Consider the following 20,207-nt stretch of genomic DNA (forward strand, 5'->3'; position numbering starts at 1 on the left):
AGGCAGACAAGAGCAGCGCCCCAGGATTAAGTGCAGTACAGCCCGGGGGGGGGGCTGTTTTTCCAGGACACAAATTACACTTGCAGAAACAGGTGTACACACATACAGTTCTGTTGATCAGGTAAAATGTTTTAAAAGAGGCAAAAAAGCAGAACCCACACTTTCAGGCTGCCCTCGTGCTTTGCCACATGTAAAATCTCCCCCAGAGGCATCCTACCAGACGAAGCCACCCTGCTACAGCAAATGCCAGGTTGCCACCCTCAGGGCAGGGGGCTTAGATACGCAGTCACGGGAGCAAACGTCTTAGGCGGATCCTTTCTGCAGAGGGAAGCTCCTCCTGAAGCCTCCTCACTGATTTTCCTACAGAGGCCGCGGCTCTGAACTGCGTTGGGAGGGAAACAGGGCGGAACTCAAAGATACGCAAGCAGGGATCATATTTCAGTGTCCAGAGCAGAGGCCCCAAGCTGTGGCCTGCAGTCACTCCACACTTCAGAAAGCCCACGTCCTCCTATTAGCACGGGCCTGCAATGCAAGAGCTGCAGGTCTTACCATACCAGGAGCTGCAGTAAGTCACTTGGCTTCCCCCTGCCCTATTTCACCCTCACCCCCAGGCCATGAGCTACCTGGGGTCTGGGTAAAGAGCACACAGTTTCTCACCTGCACCTCTGCTGATCAGGTCTCATGCCCCTGTAAAGTCCATCGCATTAAGGCTGCAGATTGCAGCGTCCATCTGGCCACTGGTACTGGCAGCTCCTGCCCAACAGGGCACAACACCAGCAGATCTCAGGAACCCTTCGGTTAACAACGCCGCAGCTCGCCGCCTCTCACGCTCCCTGCGGAGCACCGGCTACAACAGCTGCTTCCTGGCTGGGCCATGTTAGCACAGCTCCAGGAGCAATGCTGGTGACCGCACCTGTCCCAGTGCCCCTGGCTGGCCACTCCCGGAGCAGGGCAGGGTTTACATACAAGACTTTCAAAAGCAATTGGGGATTTTGGGTGCCCAGCCAGAGACCCCTGAAAGGGGCCTGGTTTTCACAAGGGGCTGGGAGCCCTGCTCCAAACAGGGAGGCTTTTTAAGATGTCTCCAGTTAGGTGCCCAAAAACTGAGGCACTTAAAAAGAAAAAAAAAAAATCACAAGTCTTTTGAAAGTCTTAGCTAATAACCATGTTCTTTACTTAGTTGGGCCATGGCCACCCTTGGGTGCAGAGACATCAGGAATCCAGGCTCTGCTGCTGTGACAGGAATTGGAAGGGAGAGGACTTTCTGAATCTAAACCTTCCTCCTTCAAAGGGCAGGTTCCTCTGAGGAGTCCTGGCATTTCCTCAGCTCAGACCTTCTCCTCATCCCAGCCCTCATTATTGGGCCCCAGAGATGGCTTGACAGGCAGGAGGAGCCGTCAGGGGCTGGTTTTACTGTCACTGTAACAAGGGCACGAGATCCAGCTAGACGTGGTTGGCTAGGAGAAGGTGAGAACATGGCTCTGGTGTGTTGTGTCGAGCCAGCCAAGCCTTGTCCACATTGAGCTCACAGCTACAGGCCTGTTGACACTACAGAATGGAACAGTGTCAGGGACAAAGTGTTATACCCAGAATTTCCAGGGGACCCTTCTCCCCCCTCTGCATCGGTATTATGAGCGACTCAGCACCCTCAGCAGGACCTACAGAAAGCAAGAACTCATTAAAACACAGCAGTCATTGAGGTAGGAAATAACTAACCCTCCCTGAAAGGCAGCAAAGCTTTTGTAGAGATCAGAACTCTCTTTCCCAAGCATGGCTAAGGTCTCCGCCAGGCCAATAAACCCTCTGACCTTCCTTTGCCAGCACGCTTCCAAACTCCTGGTTACACCAGATCTAGATCCTTCACAAACACAAAGGGACCACGTACAAATGCTGGCATCAGGTTTCTGGGTGAGGAAGAAAGAACAGAGCCTTTTCACATCACACCTACACCACTAACAGGACCTGGTGACATGCAAATAGCCCCTGCGCTCCAAGCCGGGGGGTACAGAAGGGAGGAAGGCAGCAGTGCATGCAGACTGACCCAGCGGTGGAGGGACAGGCCCCCCTGACAGCAGCAAGTGGTTATTACAATGGAACCCAGTGTTAAAACAGGCAGAGTCGCTGCGTGAGTCCATGCATGTGGACAGCAACATGATCACGTGAACCCCACCCCAGCAACGTGACCTGGCTTCGTGTGAACGAAAGGGAAGTGGGTCGGGACTAGCTGTCCCTTGCCCACCACATTCCCATGCTCAGCAACAAGCATCATGGAGACCCTGCACGCAGACGTACTGACCCTTGTGCAATGGGCCCGGGATCCAGACGGTTTCTCAGACGGGCCTGGTCTCACCAGGCTGCATTGAGACTTTTTAGTGCATGCTTCACCAGCGCAAACCCCCTTAGCCCTGGCTGGAAAGCCCAGCTGTCGGGGAGAAAGAGGAGGTGAGCTCAGGCTAGCAGTGGCATCGTGGAGGCACTGAATGGAAGCAGCTCAGGTCAATTTCCATCAGAGGCTGAGAAGACCGTGCAGCCTGGAAGAGCCCTTGCTTTCCCTGCCATCGTGCTGGGAGATCAGGCAGGATCAGGGTGGCACTGGGAGGCCAGTAGCCAATATCTGTGTTCATGCCCAGACCGTACTGGGGTGACTGTAAAACGAGGGGTTTTCCTTTAGCACAGCTGCCCATTCCCCACTTCCAAACGAGGAGCAGCAGCGAGACGTGGAATATTTCGTTCAGGGTGCAGGATTCAGCTGTGCTATGGCAAAACCAGGATTAAAGATTTCAAGCTGCCTGGGGCAGATGAGCTCGGCCTTCCCAACCAGCCTCAGGCAGCAAAGCCACCTGGACGGCAACACAGGCCGCGAGCAGCGGGGGCAGGGCCATGGAGCTGGGACACTACTCCTCTTACCAGCAAGAAACGTTTGGTTTGGCCAAGTTTCACCCTTAAGCCAGAGGGGCTTTTCTAGGATTTTACAGTCTTCAGTGCCTGGCCTCCTAGCTGGGCTGTGGAACATCCCCAGATAGCACACGTAAGGCTCACCAACACGGAAACGACACAGCAGTCGGCTACACCCGCCCCAAGCATCTTCTAAACATCTTGCAAAGCAAGAGCTGCTGGGGGACGGCCCATCTGTCACTGCACCACCCTTGAGAGTCTCCTGATGCGCTACGTGTCACACGAAGCCTGCTCCCCATGTGATCCAGGACGTCCACTCCTGCTGGGAGCCTCGAAGAGAGACCGCAGCGGTCCCCATGGGGGCCAGCAAAGAAGCAGCCATCCGAAGAGGCTCTGGAAAGTCTGGGCTGAGCAGGCAAGGGCTTCTCTTCAGCTAGCCTCTGGCACGTGCCAACCCACTCCAGCAGAGCTGCTCGTGTGCCGAGGGAAGGGGCTGGGCAGGCGCCTAGGTCAGTAGAAGCGTTTCCGGCTCTGTTCCTGCCATTTGTTGTAGACTATGACTCCGATGACGATGGCAAACACCAGGGCGACCAGCGAGAAGAAGACAATTAAGAACAGGGCCAGGCTGCTCATGGGTTCCAGTGGGGCCTCCACTGTGGGGCAAAGGCAGAGGGGCACAAGCCCGGGTTAGCCACCACAGATCCCACACGCTCAGAGACTATGGTGATGGGGGTTGCATACAAGCTTGATTGGGTTTTACTTGCATTGCCCATCTCTGCGGTGTCCAGGGGAGACAGCCATCCACCCGCCCACCTTCCCCAGCACTCCATCCAAAGGGAGGCGCTTGCGTTTGTCCTGAGCTATGGGATCTGGGTTTGGTCTCTGGGGAGATTTCAGAGACGTGAGAAAGCCTGGCTCAGAGACTGCATGCTACGTGGTCACTAGCCTGCAGAGGATCTCAAAGCACAGCCAGGGTTTTGGCTACCTCCATGCAGCAGAGCTCCTCCACCCTATCTCCAGTGCTCGGGAGCCGGGAGACCCAGGGCAGGCTGTGCCCCGGCACACCTAATCCCCGCTTGAGGCCGTGGCTGCTCCTCTCTCCGGGGTACTGGAGAAGCCGACACTGCAGAGAGCACTGGGACAGATGTGGGGACATCCACACTCAGCATTCGGTCACATCATTCCCGCCTTCTAGGAACGCTGAACGTTAGCTAATAGAGCCATTCAAGCAGAGGGGCTCACAGGCAGGAGCTTCAGCAGATGGTGTGAGGACCCCGCCTGATGAATGGAATAGCCCATCTCCTGAGGAGAGCAGGTACTTGGTGGGTCCCGGCCTTGCACCTCACCAACCTGTGCGCTACTCACCTCCGGGCAGTTTCAGGTTGTCCACAACGGGCAGAAACACCTCTTTGTCCCGCTTCTCCTCCTCTGGACTCCGCTCAACCGTCAGCTGGTAGAGTTTCAGAGAAATGATGTCATGGTTATCTAGGGGCACGAGAGAAACATGGCCTTAGACAGTATGCAGGAAGAGGAACCTTGGCCAGGGATGGCAGAGGGGCTGGAAGAGGGAAACACTGAACATCTGCTCAAATGGAGCCAAGCACCCATGCACGGAGCAAGCAGAACTCCACTCCCCGGGGCAGCGCCTGCCATCTTCTGTGGTTGGACCGTGTCCAGCACAACACGCTTTGCCACGAGGGGCCTTTAAGCCACTGAAATTCAGACTGAGAAATGAGGAGTTGTTCAGCCAGGGAGCACCTCTGATTTAAAGTCCATTTGGCAACCTGAAGGCAGAAAATTAGAATCATCCTCACAGGCATTCATTGCCTTTGTCTTTCTGTCACACATATTAGCAGGACAACTCAACTGCCCCAGCCAGCTTCTCCAATTCCCCGAGCATCTGCAGAGATTTTGGAAATAAAAGGAACTTTACTTGGAGCAAACAATGAATCCAGGCATTGGTGATCAACATGCTTTTGTAGAGGCTTGATTCAAACCTGTTCTAAACTGGCTTAAGAACGACTGAAGCAGACGGGGTTGGTACTTTCGGGTATTATGGCATAATCTGAACGGAATTCACACAGACGTTACAGACTGAAAAAGGCAAGGCTTTCGTTTCACCAAGAGCCTCAGTGGGCCAGACAGCTGTGCATCAGTGTCCACGAGACTGGTCCCCTCGCCTATACTGGAACAGGAGCACATGGCTCTTGGGCCAGAAAGCTCAAGAAGTGCCCTGCAAAACTGTGTAAGAGGGATGCTTGCTCTAAACCCCCAAAGTATGTCCCAAGGCCCCCGTCGAACTGCAGGCTGTGAACACCAGAGGTTCAGCTGCAGGTATCCCCAGAGCCAGGGAGTGGCTGAGGTGGTTCAGGAGTCAGAGTGGGCACCTTTGTATTTGAAATCCTCCGACTGTTTATGTCAGCTCAGAGGAGCCCCCCGGCACCTGGCAGAATTCAGGTGCCCCAAGCCTAGAAGTGTCACCTGTGAGCTCCTGGGGTGCCACTGAAAACAGAAGGGTGCGGTGTCCCGTTCGGACCAAACGTCAGCCTTTCAGACTGAGGTTAACGCCAAGGACCCTTCCAAGGACATGACTTGGGGAGTTCGGCGCCCGAAGGTGCCCCCTGCAATTTTCAAACACACCTCAGGCACCTCAATACCGTGCTAGGTCTGGCCGGAGGCACTTGTGAAGGCAGGGCCTTCGCTCCCCAGTCACTTCGGGTGCAGCTACTGTGTGTTCAAAACCCGCAGCAGCAAGCCTGAGAGCCAGGTCCACAGACTCAGGCTCACGCGCCGGTGCCGGAAGCAGCCGTGCAGCCCAGGCTCTGAAGACCCCGGCTCGGAGACTCGCAGGCACAGCATAGGCCCACCCTCAGCACTTGTGGAGCACCGGCCAGGGTCACAGCGCGGTACCTGAGAGGTCTCCAGTGACGGAAGAGGTCCCAAAGAAGTATCCCCTTGGCAGGTGGACCCCCGGCATGTCAATACAGTCCCGCCACTCGTGCTTGCCATCAATGTCAATCATGATCTGAAACACATGAGACTTCACTCAACCCAGAGCAACCCAGCCCAGCCCTCCCAACATGAAGCCGACCTGGGCCTGGAGAGCTCAAGGAGTCACCACTCACCGTCAGCCTCCTTTTGACGTAGCGGACCACCAGGAAGGTGTCATGGTTCAGGTTGCGCACCGTGGCCGTGCAGCCTCCGAGCTCAGTGGGCCGTCCATCCCGGTCATGGTCGTAGGTGAGAGAGCCATTGTTCACCATGGCGGAGATGTAGGGGAACACATGCTAGGGAACACGGGACAAGGCCGCAGGTTAGTGATCTCCTCACACTGCTCTGCGGAGGCCTGGCAATATGAACCATGGGCAACAGGGCAAATGCAGGCAGGCAGCAGAGAACACGGCTTTGCACAGGACACTGACAGCATGGAGCACAACATCAGGGCCGAGAGACCGACAAGAGCCTCGGCCGGCGCTCGAAATTCTCACGCAGCCCGGCGTGACTGGGTCTGCAAGGGAGCGAGGTGCTGGCAGGAGGCACTGGACTGACTGATCCCTCTACCACCAGGCCTCAACCTGACTCCGAGACACCCAGGTCTAGAGAGGGACATGGGCTCTGCCTCTGTTCTCTCTACAGAGACCACCCACAACTTCCCATTGCCACCCCTGGGCGGGTGGATTGCGTGGCATGGACCCCCGCACGCCTGTCGCACAGGCCAGGCAGCCAAGCGGTTGTAGAACCACTGGGCCGGGCTGGATCTGGGACAGGGACATCCGGCTACCACAGCCCAGGGGCCCCGGCCAGCCAGGACACTGTTCACGGGGGTCACGCGCCTCCTCTGAGTTGGGATTTTCTTTTATTAAGATCCATTCCACCAAGACATGCGCATTGTGCATCAGACTGGGCCCAGCACTCCCACACCTCTCGATGGGCAACGCTGCCCAGAGGCCCACTGGCAGAGTCCTTTCCCAGGTCTGCAGTAGCAGATGGGCTAAACACACCACAGCTGAGCCACTGGTACGTGTAGCTTAGTTTGTTTCTGATGGACCCTCCTCTGTCGAGTAGGGGATGAGAAGACGAGCGAAGGCAAGCACTGCACCAAGGCCAGACCCCGGCGTAATGCTGCGTAGCAGGGAGATGCACAAGGTGGGGGAACAGAGGTTTGTTTATTCTAAAATGAAACAGGAACACTTCAGAACAGCAGGGATCCATGAGAACAGACAAGCTCGAGAGCTGCAGCGTCTCCTCTGCATGTAGGACCTGTGCAGCCATGAGGAGATGCCACAGGAAGAGACAGCTGCATCAAAACCACCCGAGCAGCAAGGCCCTGAGTGAGGGGCTTGGGGAGGCTACACACGTTAGACTTCCTTCAGGTCACAAGAAAGTAATCAGCAGCCCAGCGCACTGTCACAAGCACGCTGGCCGGGGGACCTGGCGGCAGATGGAGAGACTGGCTCTGAACCAGGCATACTGGCCGCAGTCAGATAAAGATTTCTGTAACTCTCGCAATGCCCTTCTCTCACCCAGCAAGGTCACAAACACCCTGGAAGTGCCCATGACAGAGAGAGGGGAGGGGACTCGGAGGCTGGAAATGAGCTAAGAGCAAATACCTGATTTCCAGGGGTATACCTCCTCTTCTGAGCCTGAGTCCAGAAGGATTATTGAGAGCAAGAAAGGGTACAGAACAAGACAGTCACTGACCAAATAGTTTAGTATGAATCTGCAAACTGGGAAGGAAATGCATCCTAGGAAACCACCAGCATTGTCCCCTCGCCAAGACTTGAGGGTACCTTACATTTTGCAAGTCATGTACCAAACCACTGAATACATGGCTTAAAAAGGCAACTGGCCCAAGAAACCCCACACTGTAATCCTGCACAGTTTATACCCTGTACTTCCCTTCCCCATCCCACAGCACAAAAGCACATTAACCCAGAGCTAAGGACCCGAGCTTAGAACATGCCAACAAAGGACTGCTTGGCGGGAATCACCACCACCCATATCTACAATTCCTCCAGCACCCTCAACTGTGTCCATCACACACACACAAATTACAGCAGGGTGCTCCCACGTTACACGTAGGAAATGAAGAGCTACGTAAGGAAAGAGGGTGCAGCTGTGATTGCAGGCGCTATTAGAGTGATTTGACGCTGTCTTGTCCAGCGTTTCTACTCCCTCTTGCTGTAGAAGGGAAGTGTTCACAGTTCAGGAAGTGGCTCTTGGCTTCTCTGAGGCAAGGGACAGTCCCAGAGCCATGTGGACACCAGTGTCCTGGGGAGCTGGGCACATGAGCCCAAGGCACGAACTCCCATCTCATGTGGGACCGAGTTCTAAACCTGTTCCCTGAGAATCCCAGGCCGCACCACAAATGTCAACGGAGTTCACAGTGGCAGAGATCAGAACTGAGCCCTGGGCCCAATCTGAACAGAAATAAAAGCCTCCTGTGTGTGTTTGACTGTCTGGTTCGGACCGTAACCGGACATCAGCACAAATCTGTGGCAGGAGAAAGGCTGCAGATCTCCTTCTTTAAGATTTTTTTAGACAAAGGAAACGCAGTGGATTTAATTTACCTTGATTTCAGTAAGGCATTTGATACGGTGCCACATGGAGAATTATTAGCTAAACTGGAAAAGATGGGGATCAGTATGAAAACCGAAAGGTGGATAAGGAACTGGTTAAAGAGGAGACTACAGCAGGTCACACTGAAAGGTGAACTGTCAGGCTGGAAGGAGGTTACCAGTGGAGTTCCTCAGGGATCAGTTTTGGGACCAATCTTATTTAATCTTTTTATTACCGACCTCGGCACAAAAAGCGGGAGTGTGCTAATAAAGTTTGCGGATGACAACGCTGGGAGGTATTGCCAACTCGGAGAAGGACCAGGATATCATACAGGAAGATCTGGATGACCTTGTAAACTGGAGTAATAGTAATAGGATGAAATTTAATAGTGAAAAGTGCAAGGTCCTGCATTTAGGGATCAACAACAAGAATTTTTGTTATAAGCTGGGGACGGATCACTTGGAAGTATCAGGTTTCAGAGTAACAGCCGTGTTAGTCTGTATTTGCAAAAAGAAAAGGAGGACTTGTGGCACCTTAGAGACTAACCAATTTATTTGAGCATGAGCTTTCGTGAGCTACAGCTCACTTGAGCTGTAGCTCACAAAAGCTCATGCTCAAATAAATTGGTTAGTCTCTAAGGTGCCACAAGTACTCCTTTTCTTTTTGGAAGTATCAGAGAAGGAAAAGGACCTCGGAGTATTGGTTGATCACAGGATGACTATAAGCCGCCAATGGGATATGGCCGTGAAAAAAGCTAATGTGGTCTTGGGATACATCAGGCGAGGTATTTCCAGTAGAGATAAGGAGGCATTAGTACCGGTATACAAGGCACTGGTGAGACCTCATCTGGAATAGAGTGCGCAGTTCTGGTCTCCCATGTTTAAGGATGAACTCAAACTGGAACAGGTCCAGAGAAGGGCTACTAGGATGATCTGAGGAATGGAAAACCTGTCTTACGAAAGGAGACTCAAAGAGCTTGGCTTGTTTAGCCTAACCAAAAGAAGGCTGAGGAATAAATATCACAGAGGGAGAAGAATTATTTAAGCTCAGTACCAATGTGAACACAAGAACAAATGGATAGAAATTGGCCATCAGGAAGTTTACACTCGAAATTAGACAAAGGTTTCTAACCATCAGAGGAGTAAAGTTCTGAAACAGCCTTCCAAGGGAAGCAGTGGGGGCAAAAGACCTATCTGGCTTCAAGACTAAGCTTGATAAGTTTATGGAAGGGATGGTATGATGGGATAGCCTAATTTTGGCAATTAATTGATCTTCAACTATTAGGGGTAGATATGCCCAATGGCCTGTGATGGGATGTTAGATGGGGTGGGATCTGAGTTACTACAGAGAATTCTTTACTGGATGTCTGTCTGGTGAGTCTTGCCCACATACTCAGGGTTTAGCTGATCGCTATATTTGGGGTCGGGAAGGAATTTTCCTCCAGGGCAGATAGGTGAAAAACCCCCAGGGCCTCTGCCATTCTCTGCAGCATGGGGCATGGGTCACTTGCTGGAGGATTCTCTGCACCTCGAACTCTTTAAACCACGATTTGAGGACTTCAATAGATCAGACATAGGTTAGAGGTTTGTTACAGGAGTGGGTGGGTGAGATTCTGTGGCCTGCATTGTGCAAGGGGTCAGACTAGATGATCAAAAAGGTCTCTCCTGACCTTAAAGTCTATGATTCTATGAGATGATGTCATTTCTCCCTGCATTGTGGCTCGGATTCTGATCTTTATCCTCCATTAAACTCCAAGCCCTGGAATAGCATCAGTGTGGCTTCTTCAGCTGCCCAGCATTATCTAGGATCCAACTTAAGGGTACAATGGCCCTTCATAGAGCAAGGGCAGACCATTGTTAATGTTCCAACCAAACTGGATGCTGATTCAAGACCTGCAGATCTGTTCAATCAGTTTCAAGGTCTGAAGCCAGCTGCACAGCTGAGCTGGTCAGACATTGGAGTCTAAAGGAGAGCCATGGGGTTCCTCCCCACTCACTTTAGAAAAATCCAAATGCCTGAAACAAAACCTTTGTCAATGTCCTTGGAAATTTTCTGATAAAGTGAAAGTGTGACAAAAATGCTGGTTTCCTTTGCAAAGCAATTCTTCAGTGAAAGCGTGTTTGGGCCCAGCTCTAATACACACTCATTGGTTTAGCCCACATTTGTCTCAATAATAAGTAACAACACTGCCTGGCTGTACAGCTCTAGAGCACAGGAGATGTTCTCCAGAACAGCTTAACAGAAGCACTGTGCAGGAAGCCCTGACCAGCTAGTACTGGGGTGATCCTGGCAATTACAGGCCGGTAAGCCTGCCTTCAGTAATGGGCAAACTGGGTGAAATTATCGTAAAGAACAGAATTGTCAGACACAGAGATGAACATAATTTGTTGGGGAAGAGTTAACATGGTTTTTGTAAAGGGAAATCATGCCTCACCAATCTACTAGAATTCTTTGAGGGGGTCAACAGGCATGTGGACAAGATGAATCCAGTGGATATGGTGTACATAGAGTTTCAGAAAGCCTTTGACAAGGTCCCTCACCAAAGGCTCTTAAGCAAAGTAAGCTGCCACGGGATAAGAGGGAAGGTCCTCTCATGGATTGGTAACTGGTTAAAAGATAGGAAACAAAGAGTAGGAATAAATGATCAGTTTTCAGAATGGAGAGAGGGAAATAGTGGTGTCCCCCAGGGGTCTGTACTGGGACCAGTCCTACTCAACATATTTGTAAATGATCTGGAAAAAGGAGTAAACGGTGAGGTGGCAAAATTTGCAGATGATACAAAACTACTCAAGATAGTTAAGTCCAAAGCAGACTGCGAAGAGTTACACAAGGATCTCTCAAAACTGGGTGACTGGGCAACAAAATGGTAGATGAAATTCAATGTTGATAAATACAAAGTAATACACATTGGAAAACATAATCCCGGCTATTCATATAAAATTATGAGGTCTAAATTAGCTGTTACTACTCAAGAGAGATCTTAGCATTATTGTGGAGAGTTCTCTGAAAACATCCACTCACTGTGCAGCGGCCATCAAAAAAGCAAACAGAATGCTGGGACTCATTAAGAAAAGGATAGATTATAAGACAGAAAATATCATGTTGCCTCTCAATAAATCCATGCTGTGCCCACATCTGGAATGCTGCATGCAGATGTGGTCGCCCCATCTCAAAAAAAAAATATTGGAATTGGAAAGGGTTCAGAAAAAGGCAACAAAAAGGATTAGGGGGATGGAACAGCTTCCATATGAGGAGAGATTAGTAAAACTGGAACTTTTCAGCTTGGAAAAGAGACTAAGGGTGGATATGATGGAGGTCTATAAAATCGTGTGTGGAGAAAGTAAATAAGGAAGTGTTGTGAGAAGGCGTGAATAACACAAGAACTAGGGTTCACCCAATGAAATTAATAGGCAGCGGGTTTAAAACAAACAAAAGGAACTATTTTTTCGATGCAACGCAGTCAACCTGTGGAACTCCTTGCCAGAGGATGTTGTGAAGGCCAAGCCTATAACACGGTTGAAAAAAAACTAGATAAGTTAATGGAGGACAGGTCCATCAATGGCTATTAGCCAGGATGGGCAGGGATGGTGTCCCTAGTCTCCGTTTGCCAGAAGCTGGGAATGGGCGACAGGGGATGGATCACTTGATGATTCTCCGTTCTGTTCATTCCCTCTGGGGCATGTGGCACTGGCCACTGTTGGCAGTCAGGATACTGGGCTAGATGGACCCTTGGTCTGACCCAGTAGGGCTGTTCTTATGTTAGCATTTGGGCCACTGCTATGCAGAGCTGAGGATCACCACACTACAGGTCCACACTAGCTAGTGTCCACACACTTCAGACAGCTTCCGGGGAGTCCCCAAATCCCCAAGGGAAACGAGTACAACTGCTTCCCATTTCTCCTTCTCCCATATCCCCTGCAAAGCGTACGCAGCCACTGCCGAAGGCCGCTGTAGGCCTATAGCTCGTCCTAATCGGTGTGTCCGGCCTGCACACACGGGCCTTGGGCAGCCAGACAATGCCCACCACCATCAGGACTTGCCCTGCAGAGCAGTGATACTTCATACGGGGAGTCGGCAGTGAGGAGACACTAACCAGGATCGCTCAGTCTTTGCGAGTGCGCCTCTACACCAGATGCCATGACACACAGAAGGGGCTGCAGAGGGAAGCTCACTGGTCTGGCCTGCAGCCCCCTCCATGTATGAAGAACTACTTGCCTCCTGCTAGTCCCCTGGAGAGGGACAAGGAAGACAGCAAACTCAAAACCCGAAGGGAAGAGAGACAGGAGAGGGGAGAGAGTGCAGCATCAATAGCAAGTGACCAAAAGCTGCAGCCAGGAGGAGCCGGAGAAGAAGCTACGTTTAGACTGTTCTGCGATTGGGATCTCTAACATACAGCTGCATTGTGGCTAGAAATATGGCCAAAGCCTTTTCATAGAATATCAGGGTTGGAAGGGACCTCAGGAGGTCATCTAGTCCAACCCCCTGCTCAAAGCAGGGCCAACCCCAACTAAATCATCCCGGACAGTGCTTTGTCAAGCCTGACCTTAAAAACTTCTAAGGAAGGAGATTCCGCCACCTCCCTAGGTAACGTATTCCAGTGTTTCACCACCCTCCTAGTGAAAAAGTTTTTCCTAATATCCAACCTAAACCTCCCCCACTGCAACTTGAGACCATTGCTCCTTGTTCTGTCATCTGCTACCGTTGAGAACAGTCTAGATCCATCCTCTTTGGAATCCGCTTTCAGGTAGTTGAAAGCAGCTATCAAATCCCCCCTCATTCTTCTCTTCTGCAGACTAAACAATCCCAGTTCCCTCAGTCTCTCCTCCTAAGTCACGTGTTCCAGTCCCCTTTTGAACAAGCTAATACGCCAACTCTGCCCCCAAGCTCTGGAGGCATAGCCACGGTAATACAACTTCACATTCATCTCCCACCTCCCTCGGAACTGCCACAAAGCCATCTTACCTCCTGCTGCTTCTCCTCATTGGGGTAGGTGTCTACAAACACCCCCAGCCCCAGAAAGTGATCCTTGCTCCCAAACACGGGCCCTGGAACAGATGGCAGAGTGTGAACAGTGGGCGACACAGCTTGCGTGCTGTCACGCTCTAGCAGAGACAGTGGGGTGAGTGCTTTCCACCCTGCGCGTGGGCAGATTTACTCCCCAAGCCATCGATGGGCCCCACCTTGGAGCAGAACCACAAGAGTAGCTTGAAGAGGATGCAGTAATATTTGGTAGTGTCAGACAGACATTTGCCTCCTTGAGAGAGCCAGTGGGGAGGCCTCCAACTTCATGCAAATGCCCATTTGAAGGAGTTTGCCCCCAAGGATCTAGGCCAGAGATGCCTCCGAAGGTAGCCTTGGCTTAGCACCAGTAACAGCTCGGAAGGAATGTTAGCAAGTGGCATTGGATAAGTCACCCTTTACCTTCACCCTCTCCCCACAGAGGAGCCCATTCCTGGATCCGTGCTTAGGGGGCCTGAAGACCCCTCCGCGTGGCAGCATTTAGCACTTGCTGAGCAGCAGAGCCCAGTGCCCATGTCACAGGACCAATACCCCGCAGACCCAAGTTCGATCCCCGGGTCTGCCACTCCCCCTCTGCACCTCTCTTCCCCCATCTGTCACATGGAGACAGCGACACTCTCACCTGATGAATCACTTTGCAATCTACATAGAAGGAGTGCTAGATATCAGAGCTCTTTACAAACAACTCATGAGGTAGGAGGCTTTCCCGTTTGACAGATGCGGAAACGGGAGCAGAGTTTCGGAGTACAGGTGTTCCTGGCCCCAGGCCCATGCTTAGCCCACTAGGACACTGCCCTTCGCAGCACAAGTCTGATTTCCAGAGCTTTGGAGCCACTGCAGCCTCCATTCCTGCAGTAGGAATGGGGCTTGCTTTGCACCTCTGAAAATCCGGGCAAGCAATTTGCTACTGCACAGCTGAATTCATAGCCACTCTGGACTCCTCAGAGCCCCCATCAATGGTCACCCCGAGCTTTTGCAGAGCAAAGTCAGTATTAGCTATAGTGGGGTCACAGTCGCTCCTGGCTCCCTCCTTGTCGGTCCCTGCAAATAGGAGCCGGATGGCAGCAGCTGTAGATGCAATCTACATCCACAGCCAAGGGCGGCACACTCTGGCTAGCGTGTTTCCGCTGGGGCAGGAGAAAGCCGGCAGCGGAGGCTCTGTGCAGCACTTCCCCTTGCAGATGACGCCTCCGTGAGAGTATTTTACCTGGCTGCATGCGATCCTTGGTGTACCAGATGGCAAAGCCGTCCCCATTCAGGTTCTTCTTGCCTTGCCCATGGATTTTAAAATGGACCTGCATCTCCCAGTCTCGGAGGTAACAAGGCTGCAAGAGAGAAAGGGGGAGAGCGTGTGCAGCAGTCAGGGGGACTTTGACAATAGCCTACACACCCCTTGCAATTCACAGCCCTTCTGGCTATTGGCTTGCAGGCAGATAACATTACTAAGGGACCCCATGTCAGCTGGGATCTGTTCCATCTGGATGGGGAGGGAGAGCCACAACTGGTTGCAGTGTCCCCAGCCAGACAGCACAGCTGCTTTTCTGCACAGACAGCAAGCCATGGCACCAACACATCCGCCGCCTCATGGAAAAGCACTGGCCTGCCTTAGCACAAATACATCCGCTAAATGGAGCCACACTGCAGAGATGTCTTCGTCCTTCATGTCCCTTGCCAATAGGCTGCACGGCCTTACCTTTTGTATTTCAGCAAGAGTAATTAATCACAGGGGGATTAGGGAAGATTAGGGAATCATGGATATAAAAACAAAGAGCTTGATTCTGATCTCGCACTGTTCGAAGCCAGGAGTAACACCAGTGAAATCAAGGAAAGAGATCAGAATCAGGCCCAGAGCGGCTTGGATTTCATCACTATAGATGAACAAATGACACCCCTTTATGAACATCAGATGAAGCGTAGAACCAGTCGAGGCAAAGAATGTAAATAGTTTTATCATCGAGTCATCCAGCCTGGATACGAGTCAGCAGCTAGACAGGTACTTCGACTCCTGGACTCGTACCATATGACCACAGTCAAATGTAAAGGGAAACTGCCCATTTCAAAGTCACATCTGAAAACGCATTACAAATAAAATGCTTAAAAAGGGCTGTAGTCAGCATTGTATTGAATTTCCATATGAAAGAACAGGAAGATCCACAGTCAGAGACATCTCGCAAGAGTGTCCCAAGAGTGTCCGTAGCTGGGGATTGATTGCCAAACGCAGCAGCATCAAGCCTTCCCCGCACCACAGATATGTACCAGAGGTACGTGGCAACTCACTGTGGAAGGCAGACTCACAACAGACAATTAGAACATGTTCAGGTCAGAGAGACGCACCTACATCATACAGACAATTGTACAGAGACGTGGGAGGCCTCCGAGCTCCATGGAGACAATTTACACAGCTCTTTAATATAAGAAGGCAGCTGTCCAACGCACTCTGAAGGGTTAGCGATGTCTGATTTAAAACTGTCTCATTCCATGGAATGAAAGGACATGGCTATTAACTGACAGGACTCTGTCCTCCTAAGCAGAGTATCCCTGACGCAGTGGGCTGCAAGAAGAGTACTGACCTGGAAAGGCTTGGTACAGCTACAGTGTCTTTGCTCTTGGAACAAGCTCTCTTTTTCCAACACACAGTCAACTATTCTGGACTCAAACGGCAGGCGGAATTAGACAGGTACTTGTTTGGAGAGAGCAGAAATCATAATAGTTCTACAGGAAGCTTACTATGGAACTACAGTACATGAAAGAGCATCACTATCTACCCCACAGATAAATTCCATCCCAAACTGTCATGTCTTCGAGTGGCTCCTACTGTATACCCTATCACGGAACTTAGGCAATGAAATTCACTGCCTGCACAAAATGCAGACAAAAACTACAACTGCACAGCCAGACATTATAAGGAGTGATCTGCAGTGTATGAGCTCAACCTGGGCCAGCATATGCAAGCATGAGGGAGTTGTGACCACGCTGGCCTTTCCATACTACTAAATGGGAGAGGGCTTCTCGCTAGACCACTGAGAGATGGGAGGGCGTCTTAATCTGGAAGAGATTGGGAATCACTGCTCTCGTGTTTTTCTGCCAAACACTGAAATCCAGCGCACACACTTGCAAACTACATCACGATCCTGCACCATGTGACTATAGGCACAACAAGATGATGGGCCTAAAAGAAAGCCCTAAGACCCTAAAAAGAAAGCCTCTAATAGCAAGCCCTTCTGTGTCCACATCACAGCTAAGAGACCACACTTCTCTTTGCCTTGCAATTGCACTCACCAAGAATAGGCATTTTTCAGCTTTGGAAAGTGTGTGATTACTGCTATAATCCAGAGAAACATCCTATCAAAGCTTCAGGTTTGAGTGATTTTTTTAAAAAGGAGGATCCATTACAAGACCAGCTATCGCGCAGCAAGGGAAGACCATGGGTGTTGGTTAGAGGGCCCAAGCAGATTTAAGTGGAGAAGGCCTGCACTGAACAGCACAGGGGGATATACTGACCGTAAGACACTTTCTGGCTCAAATTCCAGCTTTTCACATCATAAGCAAATTATATCCACTCCTCAGGCAAGACTTAAGTTAGATAAAAAGAACAAGAGTACTTGTGGCACCTTAGAGACTAACAAATTTATTAGACTTTAAGGTGCCACAAGTACTCCTGTTCTTTTTGCGGATACAGACTAACACGGCTGTTACTCTGAAACCTGAAGTTAGATAAACATTCGATGAGAGATGAATGTGTGACTCAAACTGACAGCCACCAAAGAAAGGTAGAGAACCCAGATACTTGTGCTGCTGTGGCCAAGCATTAAAGGTAGAGGTGAGGTTAGTCGTTTTCAGATTCTGGTGGAACCTTGGCACCTGGGAGCAGGGGAACGACAGATCAAGTTTACAGGATAAACTCAGTAAGCCCAACTCATACTGGTATAAACAGGTACAAGTCCACTGACTTATCTGAGTTGCAACTGCTTATACCAGATCTGCCTTTGGTCCAGTGTTCTTTTGCACATCTACACAGTTCACATTACCCCAGAACAAAAAGCCTCTTTCATAAATCATTGTATTTGGGGGACATGGATCTTCATCCACTCAGGCTCTAAAGAATGTGCCATGTACAGGGAGCGGTGATCCTGAATGGGACATCTGAGCTATAATAATAGAGGGATTTAGGATCAAATTCCATAATAGAATTAGCAGGGCTATTGCCCGGGAGCAAGCCAGTTAGAAGCACTGCCTTTTTGTGCTTTTAGTCAAAGGAAAAGCTCAGTGGAATGGAACATCGTCACCAGGTTAGTGACCTCCTATAGATACACCGAGAGCAGAGACATTGCCAAGACACTGATTTAGCAACAGGCTTGTTTCAGATTAACTGTAGCTGGAGTTTATTTTGCACAACGATTCCACAAATCTGTCTTCTCTCATGAAAACTATTGGCCAATCTGCCCGAGGCCCATCCACCCTTCATTCCGCACTTGAGCAAAGGATCTTCAACATCAATGCACCACTTCCTGTAACCTGCAGCAGCAGATTCCCATCAGAATCTTGACTCCATAAATGAAGACATCCCGATTACCATCTTGTTACCCCTCACCACCTTGAATGCAGACATACTGGCTGCAGCCCAAAGATAGAAATCACTTCTGCACAAGATACAAAACCCTGGAGTGCCAACGCTCCTCACAGATTGCTAGAGAACGTTATTCTTACCACTCTGTTCCACACGGCCCCCTGTTTGCTCTGCATGTCCGGTGTGAGGCGGACGTACTGAGTCGTGACCATGGCATTGCCCATAAGGTCCCAGAGAGAGGAACTGGAAGATCCAACACCTGGCGGGTAGAAGGGAAACATTTGCACCAGCCCTACAATGGTAAAGTGCACTGATCGCCCTGTGCTTTGCCACTCCTCACCCAACCCCCCTTCAATCCATCTTCCCACCCACCCCTCTGCTTCCTTCTCTGCCTTGTTTCTCCTCCCAGACCCTCCGCCTGGCCGCCTCCTCTTTCCCTCTCCAGACAGCTGCACAAAGCACCAGGTACACTTGCTTCCTCCCACCCCACCTACACACCTCATCCCCCAGCCTTTCTCCCTCCTGCATCTTCCCCGCCCCCCAAACACTGCCATACTCTAGCCACTCCCCCCGGCTCCCTCTGCACCCCACCCTGCCGTTCCCTGTCCTCCCCACACCAGCCGCCCACTCAACTCGCTACCTCAGGTTCTTCGCCTGCCCCCTCCCTACTCCCCTTTCCCCCACTTTGACTCCTTCCCCCCCCGTCCTCCCCGCCCCAGTTACTGCTTCCCCTGATCCCACCACCCCACACCCCGAATGTCCCAGCCCCTCTCGCCCAGCCCAGGTCCGCCTGCACCCCCTTCCACCCACGAGCTCCCCCTTCGCCCCAGGCGCCCATCACCCCCATACGGCAGGTGTCCCGTCCGGCCCCCCCCCCACACCCCCCGAGGGGGTCCCCCCACGCAGGGCCCCCCACACACACCCCCACACCTAGCCCACCCCCCGCAGGGGTCCCCACGCCCAGCTCCCCCCCCACCCCCCCACGGGCCCCCCCCGCCTAGCCCACCCCCCGCCCAGCTCCCCCCTCACCCCCCCGCGGGCCCCCCCCCGCCTAGCCCACCCCCCGCAGGGGTCCCCACGCCCAGCTCCACCCCACCGCGGGCCCCCCCCCACGCCTAGCCCACCCCCCGCCCAGCTCCCCCCTCACCCCCCCGCGGGCCCCCCCACGCCTAGCCCACCCCCCGCAGGGGTCCCCACGCCCAGCTCCCCCCCACCCCCCCGCGGGCCCCCCCCCACGCCTAGCCCACCCCCCGCCCAGCTCCCCCCCACCCCCCCGCGGGCCCCCCCCACGCCCAGCTCCCCCCCCACCCCCTCGCGGGGGTCCCCCCACGCGCACACACCCCCACCCCCCCCGCGGGGCCCCTCACCCTGGTAGGGCTTGCTGAGCGAGTGCTCCCGTTTCAGGTGCTCCTCGGTCTGCTCGGCGCGGGCCCCGCGCAGCACCAGCAGCACGAGCAGCCCCGGGAGCCCGGCCCGCCACCGCCGCGCGACCGCCGCCGCCATCTTCCCCCAGCCCGGCCCCGGGCCCCGCCCCCGCCCCCGCCCCCGCGCCTCTCACTGGCCGCAGGGCGCCCCCGCCCAGCTCCGCCATTGGCTCCCTCCAGGCACCGCCCACTGACGCGGATCGTGATACTGGTTGGCTGAGGAGCGCATCCGTCACTGGGCGGAACGCGGCCGGCCGCGTGCGGTCGTGCCTCACCCGTCAGCTCCGCGCGAGGGGCTCTGGGAAATGTAGTGCCCTCGCCGCTTCCGGGCACGGGGGTCCTTAAAGGGACCCGGTCCCCATTTCTCGGGGCAGCGGCTGCGGGCTCTGCGTCCCCAGCGGGACACGGCCACAGTTGCCTAGCGACATGGGGCCAACGGTGCCATGGCGACGGTGGCCTGGCGACCGTGACGCGGCGATGGGACCGTGCGTGGTGCTGGGGGCCGGAGGGGGCCCCTGACTGTGCCTCCCTGCCTCAGTTTCCCCATCGAAATGCTCCGCTTACTTCCGTGGCACCAGACATTGCCCAGCCCCCCCCCCCGCCTCGTGGGGCCTGCGCCCATCTCAGCAGCCACGCTGCACTGACAGGCCCTTTTACACCCTCCATCGCCGGGTCTCCCCCTGCAGCACAGACCGAGGGCTCCCTGAGTGCTGGGTCAGTGTCGCTGACGCCACTGTGTGTGG

At 52.9% G+C, this 20,207-nt stretch overlaps 1 protein-coding gene across 3 annotated transcripts; it reads right to left on the reverse strand.

Moving 5' to 3' along the window:
- Positions 1-108: 108 nt before the first annotated feature.
- Positions 109-19,563, reverse strand: LMAN2L (lectin, mannose binding 2 like). Of its 3 annotated transcripts, XM_073325451.1 has the most exons (9): positions 19,408-19,563; positions 18,181-18,299; positions 14,681-14,798; positions 13,417-13,499; positions 7,506-7,538; positions 6,021-6,182; positions 5,806-5,920; positions 4,261-4,380; positions 109-3,548 (listed from the first exon to the last, which is right to left on the reverse strand). In XM_073325451.1, the coding sequence occupies exons 1-9, from the start codon at positions 19,541-19,543 to the stop codon at positions 3,406-3,408; spliced, it is 1,029 nt and encodes a 342-aa protein (XP_073181552.1). In that variant the 5' UTR covers positions 19,544-19,563; the 3' UTR covers positions 109-3,405. The 3 variants fall into 3 exon arrangements, with proteins under 3 accessions (XP_073181552.1, XP_073181553.1, XP_073181554.1); XM_073325452.1 differs by lacking the exon at positions 7,506-7,538; XM_073325453.1 differs by lacking the exons at positions 7,506-7,538; positions 13,417-13,499; positions 19,408-19,563 and having other exon boundaries at positions 18,181-18,270.
- Between the last annotated feature and the right edge of the window lie 644 nt (positions 19,564-20,207).

Source organism: Lepidochelys kempii, chromosome 26 (assembly GCF_965140285.1).
Source record: "Lepidochelys kempii isolate rLepKem1 chromosome 26, rLepKem1.hap1, whole genome shotgun sequence".
NCBI classification, from domain to species: domain Eukaryota; kingdom Metazoa; phylum Chordata; order Testudines; family Cheloniidae; genus Lepidochelys; species Lepidochelys kempii.